The 20,392-nt window shown below is 34.0% G+C and overlaps 1 protein-coding gene across 1 annotated transcript; it reads right to left on the bottom strand.

The window, feature by feature from the left end:
- On the bottom strand, nt 1–2,972 carry LOC145324137 (uncharacterized). The gene is made up of 3 exons (XM_080166760.1): nt 1,979–2,972; nt 737–1,651; nt 1–626 (listed from the first exon to the last, which is right to left on the bottom strand). Exons 1-3 carry the CDS (start codon nt 2,970–2,972, stop codon nt 1–3), a joined length of 2,535 nt encoding a protein of 844 aa, XP_080022886.1.
- Nucleotides 2,973–20,392: the final 17,420 nt, after the last annotated feature.

Raw genomic sequence — 20,392 nt, 5'->3', positions numbered from 1 at the left:
TTAATGCCCGTCGCTACGGTTGTAGCATAGGGCTGATGACACAAACATCCTCCAAGCCGTTCTGTCCTGGGCTCTCTCCTCCATTTGCTCCCACTCCATCTCCAGTTCTTCCAGATCCTCCAGGATAGTCTTCCTCCAGGTCTTCTTGGGCCTGCCTCTGGTTCTCCGCCCGTTCTCGGGTTTCCAGTGTAGAGCCACCTTTGGAGATCTTAGAGAACCCATTCTAATTACATGCCCTAGCCATCTCCATCTTTTCCTTTTAATTTCATCCTCTATGCTCATACTTTTAGTAAGTACAAACAGCTCGTTATTTGAAATAGTATTTGGCCAGAATATTCTGCATATGCGACGGAGATTTTTAGTGTGGAAGACGTTTAGTTTGTTGAAATCCAACTGGACATATCTCCATGTCTCTGATCCATAGAGTAATATAGAATTCACATTACTATTGTAAATTTTCATTTTTAGTTCCAGGCAATACTTGTTTGATTTCCAGATGTTGTTGAGGTTGCTGTAAGCGTTTTTAGCTTTGGCTAGTCTTGATTTTATATCAGCTAGAGCACCATCCTCTACACACAAGACACTTCCAAGGTATGTAAATTTATTTGTATTTTTCACCTGTTCTCCTTCAATAAATAAGGGGTTAACAGGATTTTGACTAGTGTTCATAGTTTCTGTTTTCTTAACATTCACAGAGAGCCCAACTTTTTTAGCAATTCTGCTGTTTGATTTTTACTTAACAGGGCCAAATCATCTGCAAAATCTAGGTCATCAAGGCAGAAACCTTCTCTCCATGGAATTCCATGATTGCCATCCTCATTAGTTTTCCTCATAACCCAGTCAATAGTTAAAAGGAATAGTATAGGAGAGAGAATGCACCCTTGGCGAACACCGGTATTAATATTAAAGTTTTCTGACAGTGAGTTGTTGTCTAGGGCTATACAGCAGACATAATTATCGTAGAATGTTTTGATAAGTATCACAAGCTTGTCAGGTACCCCATAACTTCTGATTATTTTCCATAGTGATTCTCTGTGTATGCTGTCAAAGGCTTTGGAAAAATCGATGAAGTTAATATATACAGGTACTTTCCATTCTAAACTTTGTTCAATGATCATTCTCAGACTGAAAATTTGGTCAATACACCCTCTTCCTGTTCGGAATCCTGCTTGTTCCTCCCTAAGGTGTTCATCTATTGCAGAGTCCATTCTTTTCAGGATAATTCTGCATAAGACTTTACTTGGAATTGAGAGTAAGGTTATACCTCGCCAGTTATTGCAGTCTCCAGGATCACCTTTCTTAGGTAGTTTAATTATAATACCTTTGGTCCAATCTGCAGGTATTTCTTCTTTGGTCCAGATTTCTTTGAAATATGCAGTTAATATTTTAGAAGATATAGCAAGGTCTGCTTTAAGCAGTTCTGCATTGATAGCATCAATGCCTGCAGCTTTATTATTTTTAAGAGCTTTAATCGCATTTCTTACTTCTTCTTCAGTAGGTGGTTCAGTATTTATGTCCAGTTCATTGATATTAGGTTCAGGATCAGCTGGGATTATAGGTTCAGGAAGGTTAAGCACCTCCTTAAAATGTTCTTTCCATCTCTCAGACTGTTCCCTTTCTGTTGTTAAAGGAATACCATTTTTATCTTTCACTGGAACATTGTTTATTTTTGTTTTAGAGCAGAGTTGTTTTGTGATTTTATAAACAGTGTTTAAATCACCTCTGTTAGCTGCTTCTTGAGCTTCATTTGCCTTGTCTTCTAGGAAGTTTCTTTTATATTCCTTAGCAGCTCTTTTGACTTCTTTGTCTTTGTTAGAGTATTCAGTTTTGGCAGCTAATTTTTCTTCACTACTTAAATTGTGAGTAAGTAGTTTCTTTTTAACTTCTTTCCTTTATTCAATTTTCTTCCAGGTGGGGTCAGTGATCCATTCTTTTCTATTTGATTTCTTGAATCCTAGAACTTTCTCAGCAGTAGTACAGTATACCTCTTTTATATGTTCCCATTTATCTTCGATATTATAATCAGGGATGGTGGCTAAGATCTGGTATCTGTTCCTGAGCTCTAACTGGAATTCATTCAGCTTAACAGGATTTTTGAGTTTCTGTACATCATATTTTCTAGGTGCATTGGTTGTCAGCTTTTTGACAGCCCTAAGCTTAAGCTTTAATGTGGCTATTAGTAGATGATGATCAGTGAACACATCAGCTCCTCTGTAAACTCTAACGTCCTGTAGGGAACTTCTCCATTTTTTGTTTATTAAAAAGTGATCAATCTGATTTTGTGTTCTTCTGTCAGGTGATATCCATGTAAATTTATGAATATCTTTATGAGGAAAGATAGTTCCACCAATGACTAGTTTATTCTTTTGACATAAATCCACAAGCTTTTCTCCATTTTCGTTTCTAGTTCCACAGCCATGTAGACCCATTATACTCTCATAACCATCATTATTATGACCAACTTTAGCATTGAAGTCTCCAGCAACTATTAGCATGTCCTGTTTAGGTACCTGGCTGATTTTAGCTTGAAGAGCTTCATAAAACTCGTTTTTGACTTCTTCTTCTGCTATTTCAGTTGGAGCATACACTTGGAAAAGTGTAATTTTAATTTGGTTGGAGTTGAATCTGGCCTTTATAATACGGTTATTGACTGGTTCCCATTCAATAAGTGCTTTTTCACTTATTTTATTAAGGATAATAGCTACTCCATGTTGGTGGTTTTCTCCGCCTGAGTAAAGTACTGTTTCGCCAGTATCAAGTTTCACTTTACCCTGTCCAGTCCATCTACATTCACTGACTCCTAATATGTTGGTTCTATACTTCTCCATCTCCTTGCAAATTTGTTCTGTTTTTGTAAGCTGGAACATAGTTCTTACATTCCATTGTCCAATCCTTAAAAAGTGTTTTGTGTCCAGTAGAGGTCTCTTCATTGCCCTCTCTGCTTCCTTACGGCTTTCACAGAGGGAGGTCATATCTCCTATCATAGAATCGTCAACCTGTCCTGAACGGTTTGTTGTTATGTCATTTGTGTCATCAGTTTCTTGAACATGGGTTTTTTTCCAGAATAGGGTTGTTAACCCTATGTCTAACCCCCTATCTAGGAGGGCCAGGGGCTGGGTTTAGACAGGTATCTCCATGAAGACCCTTCCAACTATGGATGAGAACCGGTTCCTATCCACCGGATTTGAATGAATACGAGAATAGTTATTTCTCGCATCGTATTAGAATCAGCTTTCCATGGAATAAAATGTACAATTATAAAAGTAAAACCATACGATGCTAGACATCATTTTTTCGTATGGATGAGAACTGGTTCTAATCCACCGGATATTAATCGGTTTCGAAAGAATACAAGAAAAATTATTGAGCATTTTTTAGAGTTAGCCATGTTTGAGTATGTGTATGTACATATTCTGTGCAAAAATATTGTGCATTGTAAATTTTGCAGGCCACATAAATCCTGATCATAAAATTAGACTCAAGTGTGCAAATATAAAGAGAATAGGTGGAATATCCTCCTATCTGTTTTCTTTGTATCTCACAATCTATCTATTTTTAAAAGCAAAGCTTTGCTATAATTAGGGTTGGTCCGTATGTCCGTCAAAGACGGATAGCTTTTTTCGTTAATTTAGGCATGTTAGAATTGTCCTATCGATTTCAAACTTTGCATGGTGATTCCTTTAGTAGTTAGGTACGATTTAGAAAGCGTAACAACTCTATAATCATTACAAGAATATCCGTACGTCCATTTTAAACATGTTGATTTTTTAAAACTTTTTTAACAAAAAAAATTTATGTGATCTAATCACCCGATTGATCTGATTTTTAGTATGATGATTCCTGGGACAACAAAGTATAATGTTATAAACGAAGCAACTCTATAATCAAGTCCTTATAATGTAAGTATGTCCATAAACAATATTCTGTAACAAGCAGTTTTTCAACAAATTTACTTACAATTTTGCTTCGACTCATATACATTTACATTCTGATTATTTAATTCTGACACTATCTAAGTGTTCATGTCCCTTTGTCCTACCGTTTCAGTGCTTCGCTTTTATGGATGTCGTCTTCCTTGTTAAAACAAAATCTTTGACTCCAGCTTAAAGTGTAAGTACATCTGCTTTATTTAATGTTGATTACTTTAGAACACGTCATAAACAAAGATGTTAAAAGGTTTTGTGTAATTACCTTTTTTCATTAAGAATTTTAACTATAGAGTAGAGTCAGAGTATTTTTGCTTTAGTTCTAATAATTTGTTTTAAATTCTTCCAATGCTTTTGACAATAAGTCTGAATAATTATATTTGATTTTAAATGTTTGGAACATTATTAAAGGTGGAAAATAGAAAATATATATTTGTTACTGTCCCTACAAGGCAAAGACCCTGTCCCGATTTTGTAACCAAAACAATAAAAATTACAAATTGGAGCTTCAAACATCTTTATTGAGAAAGCAACATGTAATTCAATTTATTTTCGTCTGCTGGCTAAAGGGTCTTTGCTGTTTGGGAAGGTAGTTGTCTGGAATATACATCTATACTAGAATATTTATAGGAATATTAACTTACCTCATAAGGACGGGATTCTCCATCTAGAGAATACAGAGAATCATAGCTTATAAAGGAATGTGATACTCTAATACCCAAGGATGTTAGGTTAAGTAACATCCAATAGAAAATCAACCCTTTGATAGCATGACTGTCCTTGATGTTATAAGAATATTGATAAACAACATTGTTTTCTGCAAATTTTTAAAAATAACTGGAGATATAATCTGATTTTCTTTTTATTCCATGAAAGTAATACTATCTAATTTTATAGGTAAAGTCTGTATAGAAAATACTCTGAGGAATACACAATAAAGTACACAACATGTTCTAAAACTTAGGAAGGACAAGGGACTAGGATTCTGGCAAACAACACTTTTGGCCGTTTTAATTTATCAATAGAAAGTAAGTCTTTATGTAGGGATCTAAATGATAAGACAATTGCCGATGAATGGATGTACATACTAAAATTACCCCTTCTTTAAATTAGTGGTTGAAACGTTTGACACTTAATGAACGAGCCTGTCAAAATTCAATAAAAGTCCCAAAAGTTGTTAAGCCAACAAATAAGAAAACTTTATTTGGGGTTTAGTGTAATAAACAACACAATGTCACCTCCCTCCCTGGTCTTGATGTCAGTTTAGAAATATTAAATTGTGGCGTAAAATAAGTAAACTGTTAATCTACAATACAAGTTAGCTATCTGTCCGTCTGTCTGTCTGTCTGTCTTTCCCTCTACCCCTAATTATTTCTGAGGTGTAGATCTCGATATGCTATGAAATGATAGGGTTCTACTTTGGAAGGTATACCAAATAAAGATGGAATGGTTTTTAGCTATTTTCTTCAGTAGTAGACACCCATAGGACATCCAGAAATAAAGTATAGTCAATAAGCAAACTTATATATAAAATAATATTTTGTGTGCAGATAAAGGTCGACAGCTGAAATTTTTCTGAATTAATTTTGTTGTTTTTCTATTCTTTTCTATGATTAGGGTCTTTATGTCTTATGCAGGGTGTTTTTTTTTTAATAGAACAAAAGTATTGCTTAATATAACCCACTTGCCATTGACAGAAATTGATAATTCATATCTTAATTTCTTCATTGGGTTGGGGAGTTTTGAATAAGAAAAAAATATTTAGCGATTTTCAGCAAATTATGCCTAAAAAACCGGTATTTCCAAAGTACCTATTTTTGAAAGATTTTTGAATCATGACCAATTTAAAGAGTGTGCAAAAATGCGTACATTTTTAAAAATCAAATTGTGCGGCTTGTGTTAATAGTAGAAAAATGTTACACATCCCGTTAGAATTGCCATAAACTCTAGTGTTTGAAAATGTATGTATTAGATTCATGCTATTTGTAGAATAGAAGCTACGTTGGAAAATGTGAGAATGAGAAACCTGTACGTAGCACAGGAATAGTTCTTTAACACCCAAAAACTAGAGTTTATGACGATTCTAACAAGAATAATTTGTTGAAAATCTACAAGTATTTTTTTCTTATACAAAACTCCCCAACCCAATAAAGAAATTAATATATAGATTATAAATTTCTGTCAATGGCAAGTGGGTTATATTAAGCAATGCTTCTATTTCATTAAAAAAAACACCCTGTATATTACAAAATTTAGATCTTGGACAAATTAGCTTCGGACAAAGTAGCTTCAGGACAAAGTAGCTTCAGGACAAAGTAGCTTCAGGACAAAGTAGCTTCAGGACAAAGTTGCTTCAGGACATTTACTAAAGGAAAGTAGTACCTTTTAACCCTGCAAATAGGGGGAGGCAAATTATTGTGGGGTGGAGGTAGATTAATTTTTATTACATTTCTAAGAAAAATAGTCTCCAATATGACCGCAGCGCTCTGCCTCCTGGCCTGCCTAGCCGCGGGCGCTTGGCCCCCTAGCCTATAACCTAATCTAACCTAACCTATGTTAGCCTCAGAACATTTATTTAAGAAAAAATATTATCAACTGATAATACATAGGTGGTTTAGAATTTCGTGGATTTTCAAAAAAGGGTTGATAGATTTTTACAATTTTTAATAATGTTTTTACAATTTTTTGGTTAGGTTAGGTTAGGTTATAGTCTAGGGGGCCGAGCGCCCGCGGCTAGGCAGGCAAGGGGGGCCGAGCCCTGCGGCCATGACCTTTCTTAACAGTGGAGGCTACTTTCCTTAGGAGGCTACTTTGTCCTGAAGCTACTTTGTCCGAAGCTACTTTGTCTGAAGCTACTTTGTCTGAAGCTACTTTGTCCGAAGCTACTTTGTCTGAAGCTACTTTGTCCAAGATCTCAAAATTTGCGTGGTATTTCCTATAAAAATTGCGTAAAATCTCTATAAGGGCGAAGCAACTAGACTTTTTTCTAACCTTTTTCGAATGAATGAAAATAATATAAAAAAGTGAGATAAATATATTTATAAGGAAAATACAGGAAGGGAGGGGACATTGGGTTTTTTATTACACTAGTCCCAAAAGTTTTATAATAACATTTTCTTATTCGTTGGCATAACAACTTTACGGACCTTTATTGAGTTTTGATTGGTTGGTTAATTAAGTTGAATGTCCGATCGTTTCAACTGCTAATTGTAATAACAGAAAGGGTAATTTTTCTGTAGTATTATTGAGGATGTAATAAATTTATCGGCTATTGTCTTATCCCTACAGATTCCTGGAGAAAAATATATAAGGAATATATGAATGTATATATAGTGTCCAGCGCAGGAAGAGGTTTATGAAAGGAAGATTTATCGGAGATATTATATTTTATCTTTCTATCGGTTTATCCTTTAGATTATTACACTGTACTGACGTAAGCTTATTCTATAATATAAAATCCACTGTATTTAATAAGATACTTTGAGTAAAATTTGCTGGTCTTATGTTAATGTAATAAAAATATCTCTTCTAATAAAGCAAATTAACCTTATTTCCAGTATGGCTTCGAAACTGATTATTATTAGAACTAATTCTAAGCTATAGTGAAAAATCATGTATTGCATCAAAGTCAATTTACTTCGCCCTGGGGCCAACTAAACTGGAAATCTTCTTTTACAAAAGATGACCAAAATATATACATCCCAAATGATGACAAACAAAACTACCCCTTCTTGAATTCATTATTCACAGAGATGATATTTTGACCAACCAATCCTTATTTGATAAGGTACACTAAGTTTTTAAACCAGCGAATGAGATATCTTGTTCAGAAAACTTTGGGTGCCAGTAAATCCAGGAAGGGAGGGGACGTTGGACTGTTTATACCACTAGTGCATGAACAAAGCTTTATGATAAAAATTTCTTGTTTATTAGCTAAACAACTTTGAGGAACTTACATTGAATTTTGATTGGCAGGTTCATTAAGTGTCCAATCGTTTCAACCACTAATTGTAATCTGCTAGGGTAATTTTGTGTATAATCATTAGAGATGTGCATCAATTTATCGGCCATTGTCTTATTCCTTTAGATCCTTGTCATAATCCTCTATTTCCAAAGGTGAAACTCATCTGATCAAAAACACTATCGTTGATAATCAATTTATTTATTTTCTATTTATCTAACTATACCATCTACCTATCTATCTAGTATAACTATCTATATAACTATACATCTATATTTCTATCTCCCCATGGTATATGGAAGAATGATTTATTACAAATATTTGTTAATAATGTAGAATACTACATCACACATGTAGCACAGCTAGGCTTGCAGCAGTGGTGGCAGCTAAGAATACTACATCACACATGTAGCACAGCTAGGCTTGCAGCAGTGGGGGCAGCTAAGAATACTACATCACACATGTAGCACAGCTAGGCTTGCAGCAGTGGTGGCAGCTAAGAATACTACATTACACATGTAGCACAGCTAGGCTTGCAGCAGTGACAGCAGTTAAGAATACTACATCACACATGTAGCACAGCTAGACTTGCAGCAGTGGTGGCAGCTAAGAATACTATATCACACATGTAGCACATCTAGGCTTGCAGCAGTGATGACAGCTAAGAATACTACATCACACATGTAGCACAGCTAGGCTTGCAGCAGTGCAGTGTTGGCAGCTAAGAATACTACATCACACATGTAGCACAGCTAGGCTTGCAGCAGTGACAGCAGCTAAGAGTACTACATCACACATGTAGCACATCTAGGCTTGCAGCAGTGATGGCAGCTAAGAATACTACATCACACATGTAGCACATCTAGGCTTGCAGCAGTGATGGCAGCTAAGAATACTACATCACACATGTAGCACAGCTAGGCTTGCAGCAGTGATGGCAGCTAAGAATACTACATCACACATGTAGCACAGCTAGACTTGCAGCAGTGGTGGCAGCTAAGAATACTATATCACATATGTAGCACAGCTAGGCTTGCAGCAGTGACAGCAGCTAAGAGTACTACATCACACATGTAGCACATCTAGGCTTGCAGCAGTGATGGCAGCTAAGAATACTACATCACACATGTAGCACAGCTAGGCTTGCAGCAGTGATGGCAGCTAAGAATACTACATCACACATGTAGCACAGCTAGGCTTGCAGCAGTGGTGGCAGCTAAGAATACTACATCACACATGTAGCAAAGCTAGGCTTGAAACAGTCCAGTGGCAGCTAAGAATACTACATCACACATGTAGCACAGCAAGGCTTGCAGCAGTGCTAGCAGCTAAGAATACTACATCACACATGTAGCACAGCTAGACTTGCAGCAGTGGTGGCAGCTAAGAATACTACACTGGGCTTGCAGCAGCTAAGCTACTCACTAAGGTTGTAACTATCAGTATTTTCATCTTAGTAAATGTGAGTAATGTACTTAGAATATAAATAAAACTATAAATATGGCTATTATTCAAAGTACCTGTTTAGCAATAATATTTTTGAAATATATTACAATAAACCTAATCTAACCTGACCCAAATGGGTTGTACTTTTCGTAGATTTTCATTATGCACCTTGAAATGGTTTTATGCCAAAAGTTAGTAATAAGGTTTTAAGATTTTTTAAGCCCATTTCTCAGAGAGGTTGAGCAATAATGCAATTAGTCATTATAATAAGGTAACAGGATGTTTGTCTGTCTGTACCGAAGGATCTCGGTAACCGCTGAACTGATCGGGTTCTCCTTAACAGGGTAGCTCATCATAGGTCAAGGAAAAGTTTATGACTATTTTGGGGGAGGGTACCACCACACTCCCGTGAGAAATCATGAAAAATCAATATTTTAAAAGATATTTGAGAGACTTGAACGAAACATTGGTAGGCATAGTAGAGTCTTAAAGAGGACATGAACGCAACATTAGTGGTATCATAGAGACTTGAACAAAAAAACATTTAAAGTGCCACTGGAGGCCTCTAGGGGCGTAGCCGCTAGTATACCTTAAAGAAGTACATTTTTTTATAGATATCAATAATTACTGAACCGATTAGGTTTTCTTTTTTAAGTAAGCTTCACATTTGTCCTATAATGGTTTTAGGCTATTTAAGTTTTAGATAAAAGTAAGGGGAAGGTTTTAATCTATTTATCTAGGCCTTCTCTTGAATATAAAAAAAAATGAATTGTTAAAACTAAAATACAAGGTCTTAATCTAGAAACATAGATAGATAACCAGATAGACAAGTTAAAGAGTAGTCATTCAATCAAGACAAGAGCCTTGTCCTGCAGGGATTATGGATTGGTATCCATTACATAATAATGATTTGATTTGATTATAATTTGTAACTAAAAATTTTGTAGAAATAAATGAAACCTGAGAAAATCTTGAACAAGACAACTTAAATGAGAAACTAAGCAAGACAAACCAACATATATGAATTCTTGATTTTCTTTGCTACATCTCGATAATTGCTGTGGTTCTCCATTACAATTTAGGGCCTTATACTAGGCCCTGAGAAGTTTTATAACTTCTTTGGGGGAGGGTACTATCACACTCCTAATGGAAATCGTCCCTAGAAAAATCAAAAATCCCCCCCCCAAAAAAAAATTATAATAATAATTTTATTATAGATTATAATAGGGGAAGCTCGACTTTTCTCTTCTCCCACAACTTAAATGACCCCAGAGGCCTCTAAGGGCATTTCTTTAAATAAAGTAAGACATGAAAAAGAAAGCAAGTGACCCCAGAGGCCTCTAAGGGCATTTCTTTAAATAAAGTAAGACATGAAAAAGAAAGCAAAATGTTTATCAATTTTTCCCTTTAGATCCAAGTCACCATCTTTTAATTGTTCCTGAACAGGTTTTGTGGTTTCACTAAAAGATTCAATTTATTTCTAAAATTAAGGCTTGTTTTCATGAAAGGCCTAAATAATTAAAATGATTATTTTGTTACCTATCCATGATTCCCTGACACTCTTAACAATTTCCATTTCTTACAAGGGCATGGGAGTATTCAGAGGGATCTGAAAATAGCAGAAAAATGTACCTTTGGGCCCTAATCATACTTGCCAGTACCAATTATGATTAACCTAACCTTCTAATCTTAGATTCAATGTGGTAAAACCCCAAGAAACCTAATGTTAAAACCATGATTATATTTTATTAAAACTCAAGTTATGTGAAAACCAAAATTAACCCTTTTTGAAAAGAGGAATATATTTGGATTCATATTGTTACTTAAGTTAAATTACTTTTGATTTTTTTTTCTTTATTCTATAAAATAATACTTTCTGACGACGGTGAAATATTTATTGGTCCTGCAATGGAAAGGTTAAAAACACTGCATGTGCCCTTCTACAACTGCTTAACTTAGAAAGAATAAAGGAATAAAAGAAAATTAATTTTTAAAAATGTTTTAAAAGCATTCATATAAAGAGTTACTTCATTTTATAATCTACAGTTATTCTAATCATGCTAATGGCTTTGCTCTAAGACGTAATGGGAAGTCCAACACCCTCCCCTAGCGTTTTTTTTTATCGAGGCTTCGCACCAAGTTGTAAGGGGGTTTTCCCACTTTCCCATTATTAGTTACAAAAAAGAAGGATTTTTTGGGGGGATGAAGTTTTTTTATGTTTGGGGATGTCCCCCTCCCCTCTCCTGAAGAAAATGGCTTAAAACCACCCAGTAGCCATATTTTAAAGCTTTGCCCCAAGACATAATGGGAAGTCCATCCCCCTTCCCTAGCATTTTTTTATTGAGGCTTCGCACCAAGTTGAAGTGGTGCATGGTTTTTCCCACTTCCCCCTTATTTGTTACAAAAAAGAAGGAAACTTGTTTTGGGAGATGAGGTTTCTTTTGATGTTTGCGGGTGTCCCCCTCCCCCCTCATGAAGAAAATGGCTTAAGACCCAGTAGCTATATTTTCTGAAGAGTAGAGCCCAATCGGTTCAGCGGTTACTGAGATCGTTAATTCGTTAATATGACTTATTTATCGATCTTCTTTTCCTGAAAAGTATAAAACTCGGAATAAAGATAAATGTCTAGAAAAGAATTTTGTGCAATTACAAGAAAGAGAAAACATTAAAACATCATCCATTAAAGTTACAATGAACATACTTTTTTCTTTTATTTTTGTTAACATTTTTGTAAGTTTCTATTTTGAAGAAATGCTGATTTTTTGCTGAGAAGCCCTTTAACAGTCAATGGGCAAAATCCTGTTAAGGTTAAGGGCACCGCAGGGTTATGAAACTTTCATGATATCTAGCTTCCAAGCATAGACGTCCAACTGAAACTTTGAAACCCCCCTCAAAATATGATAAATACATTATTAGATTACCCCCTCAAAACCTTGAAACCTCTAATTTTAACTCCCTCAAAAAAAGCTTTGACGTCCTTGGTCCCAAGGCACTGACACTTCAACTGTTTGATTGTACAAGCTTTGTCTGAAACTTTGTCAAGGCATTCCTCATAATCTTACTATTAATTTTAAGCTTGCAACCTAGCAACAGTAGCTTTAATTATAAAGGTTTTTCATTCATATGCCAGTTTCGAATGCATGAAAACCCGACAACGCGCAGGTTTTCTGATCTTCATTTTTAGTATCAGATGATGAAGACATAAGAAACCGGTTGATGTTATATGTGCAGTGCAGATAACTTTTCTAATCAAAATATTTTCTGCATCTAAGTGTTAGTCAAGGATGGACACACAAAATTATCCCACTTCCTACTATATATGGCAGTAAGCTTTTTATGTCTGTAACGAAGGATCTCTATAACTGTTATACCATATGATTTTTCTTCCAGTCAAGTCCAGGGAAAGTTTATAACTATTTTAGGGAGGGTATCTTAACCCTCCCAATAAAAAATATCTCCCCCCCCCCCCAAAAAAAAAGAAATAAATATTTTTTACTTTTTCATTTTAAAACTCAAACTAAAAATGAGGGTGATGAGGTCGACTTTTCCCCCACCCTCCTAAAGCGCCCTTAAAGAATACTAGGAGCGTAACCACTAGTGAATTCATTATTATTTGGAAAGACAAAAAAAAGAGAAATACGATTGTTGTGATATATGGAGTGCTTCAAGTAAAGAATTATTTAATAGGTTAATGTGGACATAATAGTTAACCTATCCAACAGATCTATAGTATAGATGTATATACAGATAGGTACCTGCCCACCTTTTCCAAGGACCTTTTTTGTTAGCAAATTGTTTTCTGCTAATTGGCTGTGTTGATATTCCTGACACTATTGGTTGATTTTCAAAGATCCAATTGAAAGTCGGCACCAGGTCCTTGCGATGGGGACATACAGTTTCCGCCTGTAGTATAGATTTGCTCAAATTTTTGGAACAACTTGTAATAGAATGTGTTTGCATTATCTTTTTATGTAGCAAAGTATCTTATATATACCTAATGAGCTTATATGTAAGGTCAACTAGTTGCAAGTTTATAAAAGATTGTAAATAATATTTATGTAATGGTATTGTATTTACTAATATAGAATTTGGATTAGTTCTATAAAAATCCAAAATTAAAAATTAAATACAGAATGCTTGACACGGACATACCTACATTTTAATACTTGATTGTAGTCATTCTTTGCATATAACATTGTGCCTAATGGTTCTAGGAATAAATATTCAAAAAATTAAGTAAATATGATAATCATATCATTAAAAAGTGTTATATAATATCTGTAAGGAAGGAACAATGGTTTTTAGATTGTACTGATTCAAAAAGGTTTTAAATACGTTCACTCATTCGTTGGCCTAAAAAGTGTACAAACTTTAATTACATCTTTATTTAGTTGCACATCTAATATTTTTTTTTATATATTTTTACAAATTACTTGTCTCAATTTCAACTGGGAATTTTTATCTTTCGTAATTGTGGATGTACTTTAATCTATCTTGAGATGCGTAACCTTTGGTATTCTATCCTTGATATACTTTTATACAAGGACAATTGTGTGCAGAAAAAGTTTACCAAATATTTTGGATTGTTTGTTTAAACTTCTATGATGAGAAGTAATAACATAAAATAATACAAAAAGGAAATAAAAAAAGGATTAAAAGTGAAAAATCCTATATCCTCTAATATAAAATAGTGAGGTGTTTATTGTAGCGAAGGATCTCGCTAACCGCTGACCGATATGGTTCTCCTTTGCATTGTAGCTTTGTGAAGTCCTGCGAAGGTTTATATCTATTTTGGGGGAGAGTACTAACCCCCCCCCCTAATAAACCTTGTTTTACTTTTTCTTGTATCAAAATGTCTTACTCACGGAATATATCTATGTATACCGCCAAGTGCTCGCAAACGGCTAGAACGTTCATTCTACAATTTTAAGGGCTCTTTTACTTTGGTTTAGGATTGGATTTAGGCTATTTTGAGGAATAATACGATACCAACCGTAGAGATATATCATACCCCCAAAAAATAAACTTTCCCTTTATAAAAAAAGTATTTTTCCATCTATCAATTCTTTCATATGTACAACCCTAATGCTTTTTCCAATCCAAACATTGAATATCCTTCTTGAATTTTAAACATTTAATGTTAGATCAAAATTTAAATTTATCTTAAAATTTAAAAAAAAAACATGACTACAGTCGCCAAGAAAATTTTGTGAAGATAAGAATATAATATTTTCTTAACGCATCGTATTATAGACAGCTTTCCTTGGTAAGTAAAAAAAAATGATAAATTATAAGATAAAAACCAGTTTTGTTAACCTTGAGGGACAGAAGGCCCAAGCTAGCAAAAGTTTTATTCATTTTATACTTTATATTTTTATTATTCGTGGAAAATTGTCTTTAACTTGATTCTATCCATGATTTTTCAGTATTGCTAGGAACTGGTTCTAATCCACCGGAAATTAATCGGTTTGGAAGCAGTACTGTACATGTCTTTTACTAGAATCAAGGATGACAACATCTAGGTCATATGGTCATTGGTAAGGGAAATTAATATCAATTTATCGCAAATAGCAGCCTAGAAAATCACCCAAAAGACTTACAGACATACGGACCGATGATATTTGAAATAAGGTTAGGATAGAAAAAACAGATTGACAGACATTCAAACCGACAGTTTCATTAGGTATAGAATAGTCTTTCATTTAATAAAAAATTTAGAAATAAAAATCACGAAACCTTTCAAAGTAACATTTATAAATATTAAACTTCGCTGGTATTTAGTGATTTGAAATTTGATGTTTTTACAATAAAGAAGAAAGTTTGAAGATAAAGGGTAAAGACACTTTTAAACTGACAACAAGCAGCGCAGCATTAAAAATAAAATAAAAACTGCAAGAAAGAACAGGTATTTGGTAAAATTAATGAAATAAAGTAGAAATAAATGTGCATAGTAATAAGTTTGTCCTTCTTAAAAGCGAAGCTTTTCTCTAATTAGGGTCGGTCCGTCCGTCCGTCCGTCACAAACGTATAGCTTTTTTCGTTAATTTAGGCATGTTAGAGTTGTCCTATCGATTTCAAACTTTGTATAGTAATTCCTTTAGTAGTTAGGTACGATTTAGAAAGCGTAGCAACTCTATAATAATAACAAGAATGTCCGTACGTCCATTTTAAACATGTTGATTTTTTTACTTTTTTAACAACAAATTTTTAAGTGATCTAATCATCCGATTGATCTGATTTTTGGTATGTTGATTCATGGGACAACAAAGTATAATGTTATAAGCAAAGCCACTCTATAATCAAGTCCTAAAAATGTAAGTATGTCCTTAAACATTATACTGTATCAAAGCAATTTACTTACAATTTTGCTCCGATTCAAATACATTTATATTCTGATTATTCAGTTCTGACACTATATAAGTGTTAATGTCCGTTTGTCCTACCGTTTCAGTGCTTCGCTTCTTATGATAAAATGTTATGCATCTGACATTGTTGTAGTAGGTTTAACTTAATTTTCTGATTCGAACTCTCCACCTCCTAGACATAGAGAGGTTGTATCATGTGTAACGCTACATTAACCCTTACAGATCGGGGGGGGGGGCTCCAAGAGGCCCCCCCCTCTAGTTTTTTCAATCTCATTTTTTTTTGTAGGTAAGACGGAGAGCTGTAACTTCATGACTTTTTAAGTTTAGTAATTATACGTCGGCAAGAGTTGATTTTATTAGGATATCTGGTCTGTGTCGGTCGTGGTGTCCGGTCAAAGTCGGTTGGGTAGCAAAAAAAATTAGAAAAAATTCTAAATAAATCTTAATTTCTACATTATGACTTTTGTGTACAAGGTAGAAACCTAAATTTTTATGGTGAATACTTAGATATCAATGACCTTCTGAGAAAAGTGATGTTATGACCGTTTGACCGCTCCCTGACCGACTTTATGACCGATTTTTGTCCGGCTTTTACTACAGACATATAACATGAATATCGTGGCTTCTATTACAGCTAGAGACCTATAATTTTTTTTGGTAAATCCTTGAGCAATAATTAACAGATAAAAATATTAATTAGCGCCGCCAACCGCCGTAACCGCCGAAAATGGCGGTTTCCGTTATTTGCCGTTTTTTGGCGATGATCAGAAAAAGTAATTTTTTTGTTATGAAAAATAAAAGTTCGTCCTAAAATTTGGTCATCCTAGCTGCAAAATTGGCCGCTCTACAGCTGTTTTAAAATTTAGCGGCTGGCCGCTAAAAAGCGGCTAAGGAGCGGTCTGACTGCTATGACTAGAAAAAGTAATTTTTACGTCTTTATCTGTACCAGGAGCCGAGATAGAGGGGGGGGGGGGGCTCTTGGAGCCACTCCCCCCCCCCCCCCGATCTATTAAGGTGGGAATTGGGGCCCGATCTGTAAGGGTTAAGTAGGTTTTGTACATGCAGGGACGTCTAAGGGAAGGGGGGACAAAGAGGTGAATAACTCCTACCCCCTATAATGAATTTGCGGTTGCCCCCCCCCCCCCGCTAAATAAAAAAACCTTGGACATCCTTGCTTATATGATATAAAAATTAATCCCCAAAATTTAAATTTTTTAACCTCCCTCCCCCCCCCCCAAAAAAAAACCTTGGACATCCTTGCCTATATGATATAAAAATTAATCCCCAAAATTAAAATTTCTTAACCTTCCCCCCTCCAAAAAATAAAAAAACCTTAGACATCCTTGCCTATATGATACAAAAATTAATCCCCAAAATTTAAATCTTTTAACCTTTCCCCCCCCCCCCCCAAAACAAAAAAAAGCTTGGACATCCATGTGTAAATGTGCTATTTTTTAATCAAATAATATAATATCAGCAACATTGTATGAACGTAATTTTGGTAATTCAATCAAAACCCAGAATTAAAGTTTTCTTTTGAAATTAGTTTTTCCAAGTTTTATTGGAGTTTTATTTCTAGCACAAACAAACATCATAATTGATTGGTGCTAGTTACACAGGGAGGGAAGGGACAATAGACTGTAAATTACACTGGTACCCAAAGTTTTTGCTAACCGCGTTATCTTATTCATTGGCCAAAAAACTTTAGGTACTTTTGAATTTTGATTTGTGGTTTCTAAAGTAGTAATGTCTTTTTATCATTCATAGTTTTAAAATTTTGGAATTTTTGCTAATTTTTGCTGTTCATGCAAACACAACATGAAAATAAGATGCTAGTTTAGGATAAATTCACTGTTTTTTTAAAAAAGAACAATTGTATTTATTTATAAACATATTTTTCACCCTCTACAGTCTAAATGACAGTGGAGTAGGTTTGAATTTTTAGTTAAGAAAATCATTCCGTTATCCTGTAGTTAATATATTAATTTTTCATCTGATTGATCTATCTATCGAACTATTCATCTTTTATTCTTTATACTTTTTCAAGAAAGGTTTTTTTTAATGTCAGTGGCGATTTAGAGGGTGGGGGTACCCTTCCCAAAAGTAATTATAAATCATCCTAGGACTTATGGTAAGCTACCCCGTAAAGGAAAACCTGATCGAGTCATTGGTTAGCGATATCCTTCTTTACAAACAGACAAACATCCTGTTACTTTATTATAAGGATTAATCTTTATACTTATCTTTCTAGCTATCTAACCATCTTAAATCTATTTATCTATTAATCTTTCTAATTATCTATCTATCTAACCATCTTTCTAATTATCTATCTATCTGTCAATCTTTCTAATTATCTATCTATCTGTCAATCTTTCTAATTATCTATCTATCTAACCATCTTTCTAATTATCTATCTATCTAACCATCTTTCTATTTGTTTATCTTTTAATCTTTCTACTTGTCAATATATTGGTCTTTTTTATTCATCTATCTATCTATTAATTTTACTACTTATCTATCTATTAATATTTCTACTTATCTATCTATTAATTTTACTACTTATCTATCTAATAATATTTCTACTTATCTATCTATCAATATTTCTACTTATCTATCTATTAATTTTACTACTTATCTATCTAATAATATTTCTACTTATCTATCTATTGGTCTTTTTATTCATCTATCTATCTATTAATTTTACTACTTATCTATCTAATAATATTTCTACTTATCTATCTAATAATATTTCTACTTATCTATCTATCAATATTTCTACTTATCTATCTAATAATATTTCTACATATCTATCTATTAATTTTACTACTTATCTATCTAATAATATTTCTACTTATCTATCTATTAATTTTACTACTTATCTATCTATTAATATTTCTAGTTATCTATCTATTAATATTTCTACTAATCTATCTATCAATCTATTTGCCTGTTTGTTTATCTATCTATACCATTTACGGTATTATCTATCTATTAATTTTACTACTTATCTATCTAATAATATTTCTACTTATCTATCTATTGGTCTTTTTATTCATCTATCTAATAATATTTATACTTATCTATCTGTTAATTTTGCTACTTATCTATCTATTAATATTTCAACTTATATATCTATTAATTTTACTACTTATCTATCTATTAATATTTCTAGTTATCTATCTATTAATATTTCTACTAATCTATCTATCAATCTATTTGCCTGTTTGTTTATCTATCTATACCATTTACGGTATTCGCTCATTACAATGAACCAAACATACAATTCCTGTTAAACTATCGAGCTGTTATTATATATCAACACTAGCGGATTTGCCCCTAGCCTCTAGGGGCTTTGCTGGTGATAAATTTTTTTTTTGCAAAATACGGTAAAAGGACCAATGATATCTTCTAAAAAAAAGGACCAAGGAAATCCTCTACAAAAAAATGGGAGGGGGATTTCTGTTTTTTTTTTTTTGGGGGGGGGGGTTGGGGGTGTCCCACCCCCCAAGAAAATAGCCTAAAACTACCACAGGACCAGTAGGTATATTCCCTGAAGAGTAGAATCCGATCGGTTCAGTGGTTACCGAGATCTTAAGGGACGGACGGACGGACGGACAGACAGACAGACGGACAGACAGACAGACAGACAGACAGACGGACAGACAGACAGACAGACAGACGGACAGACAGACAGTTCTACTTTGTATTATAGATAGTCTAAAGTAATAATAGCATTATGATAATAAATCTATATATATTATAGATATATAAACACATAGCTACCTGGATCCCCCTGTTAAGGACCTTTTTCGTCTGCTAGCAAATTGCATTCTGCTCTTTTGACACGACTTGGCTGTTTTAATATTCCCGACGCTATTCGTTGATTTTCAAAGACCCAATTGAATGTTGACATAGGGAAGGGTAAATACTAAATATAGTTATTTAACCAATTCCCCCTCTAGTGTTTTACTCCAATATTGTTATAATTTTACAACATGGAGAAATAACAGAGTGGGATGGAACATCGGACTATATATCATACTGGTACCCAAAGTTTTTAAACTTATTTCTCGTATTCATTCGAATCCGGTGGATAGGAACCGGTTCTCATCCATACGAAAAAACTATGTCTAGCATCGTATTATATCCAGCTTTTTACGAATATAAAAATGTACAATCATAAGATTAAAACCAGTTTTTTTAGCCTGTGCCTTCGGCACCTCGGGGCTAAAAAACTGGTTTTAATCTTATAATTGTACATTCTATATCCGCGGAAAGCCGTTTATAATACGATGCGAGAAATAACTATTCTTGTAACAAAACCACTTGTATGTCATTTAGGCGACATGAAATGAAAATGTACGTCAACACTATGGTTCTAGATTGAGCAGGGGTACTATACACGTAAATTCATTACAACATATATATTGTATATTACATATATGTATGTATGTTAACAGGGTATATATACTAAAGGTTGTCATTTTATGTATAATTATTGACATCTAATAAAATGACCAGGGCTGACTTTGTATCAAGAATATTAAAACCACAGGTGTACATATTGTAATACCCAATTACAATAAACAAAATTTAGCCTTTTCTAGAAGAAATTTAGTGTTGGTTTGTAAAACCTTGTAATATATTTTTTAAAAAGTGTTTCAACAATCAAATGACAGAACGTGTTTATACAC

The sequence above is a fragment of the Acartia tonsa genome, chromosome 7, assembly GCF_053477335.1.
Source record: "Acartia tonsa isolate MP-2025a chromosome 7, ASM5347733v1, whole genome shotgun sequence".
Taxonomy (NCBI): domain Eukaryota; kingdom Metazoa; phylum Arthropoda; class Copepoda; order Calanoida; family Acartiidae; genus Acartia; species Acartia tonsa.
Note: the sequence above shows the minus strand (reverse complement) of the source record. Positions and strands in the feature narration are given on the sequence as shown.

Excerpts from the sequence above, each read along its gene's own strand:
- LOC145324137 (XM_080166760.1), bottom strand. The coding sequence starts at position 2,972 with ATGACCTCCCTCTGTGAAAGCCGTAAGGAAGCAGAGAGGGCAATGAAG. Across the intron at positions 1,652-1,978 it reads ACATATAAAAGAGGTATACT|TGAAAGATAAAAATGGTATT; the intron begins GTACTACTGCTG and ends ACAATGTTCCAG. Across the intron at positions 627-736 it reads AGATGATTTGGCCCTGTTAA|GAGAACAGGTGAAAAATACA; the intron begins GTAAAAATCAAA and ends TATTTATTGAAG.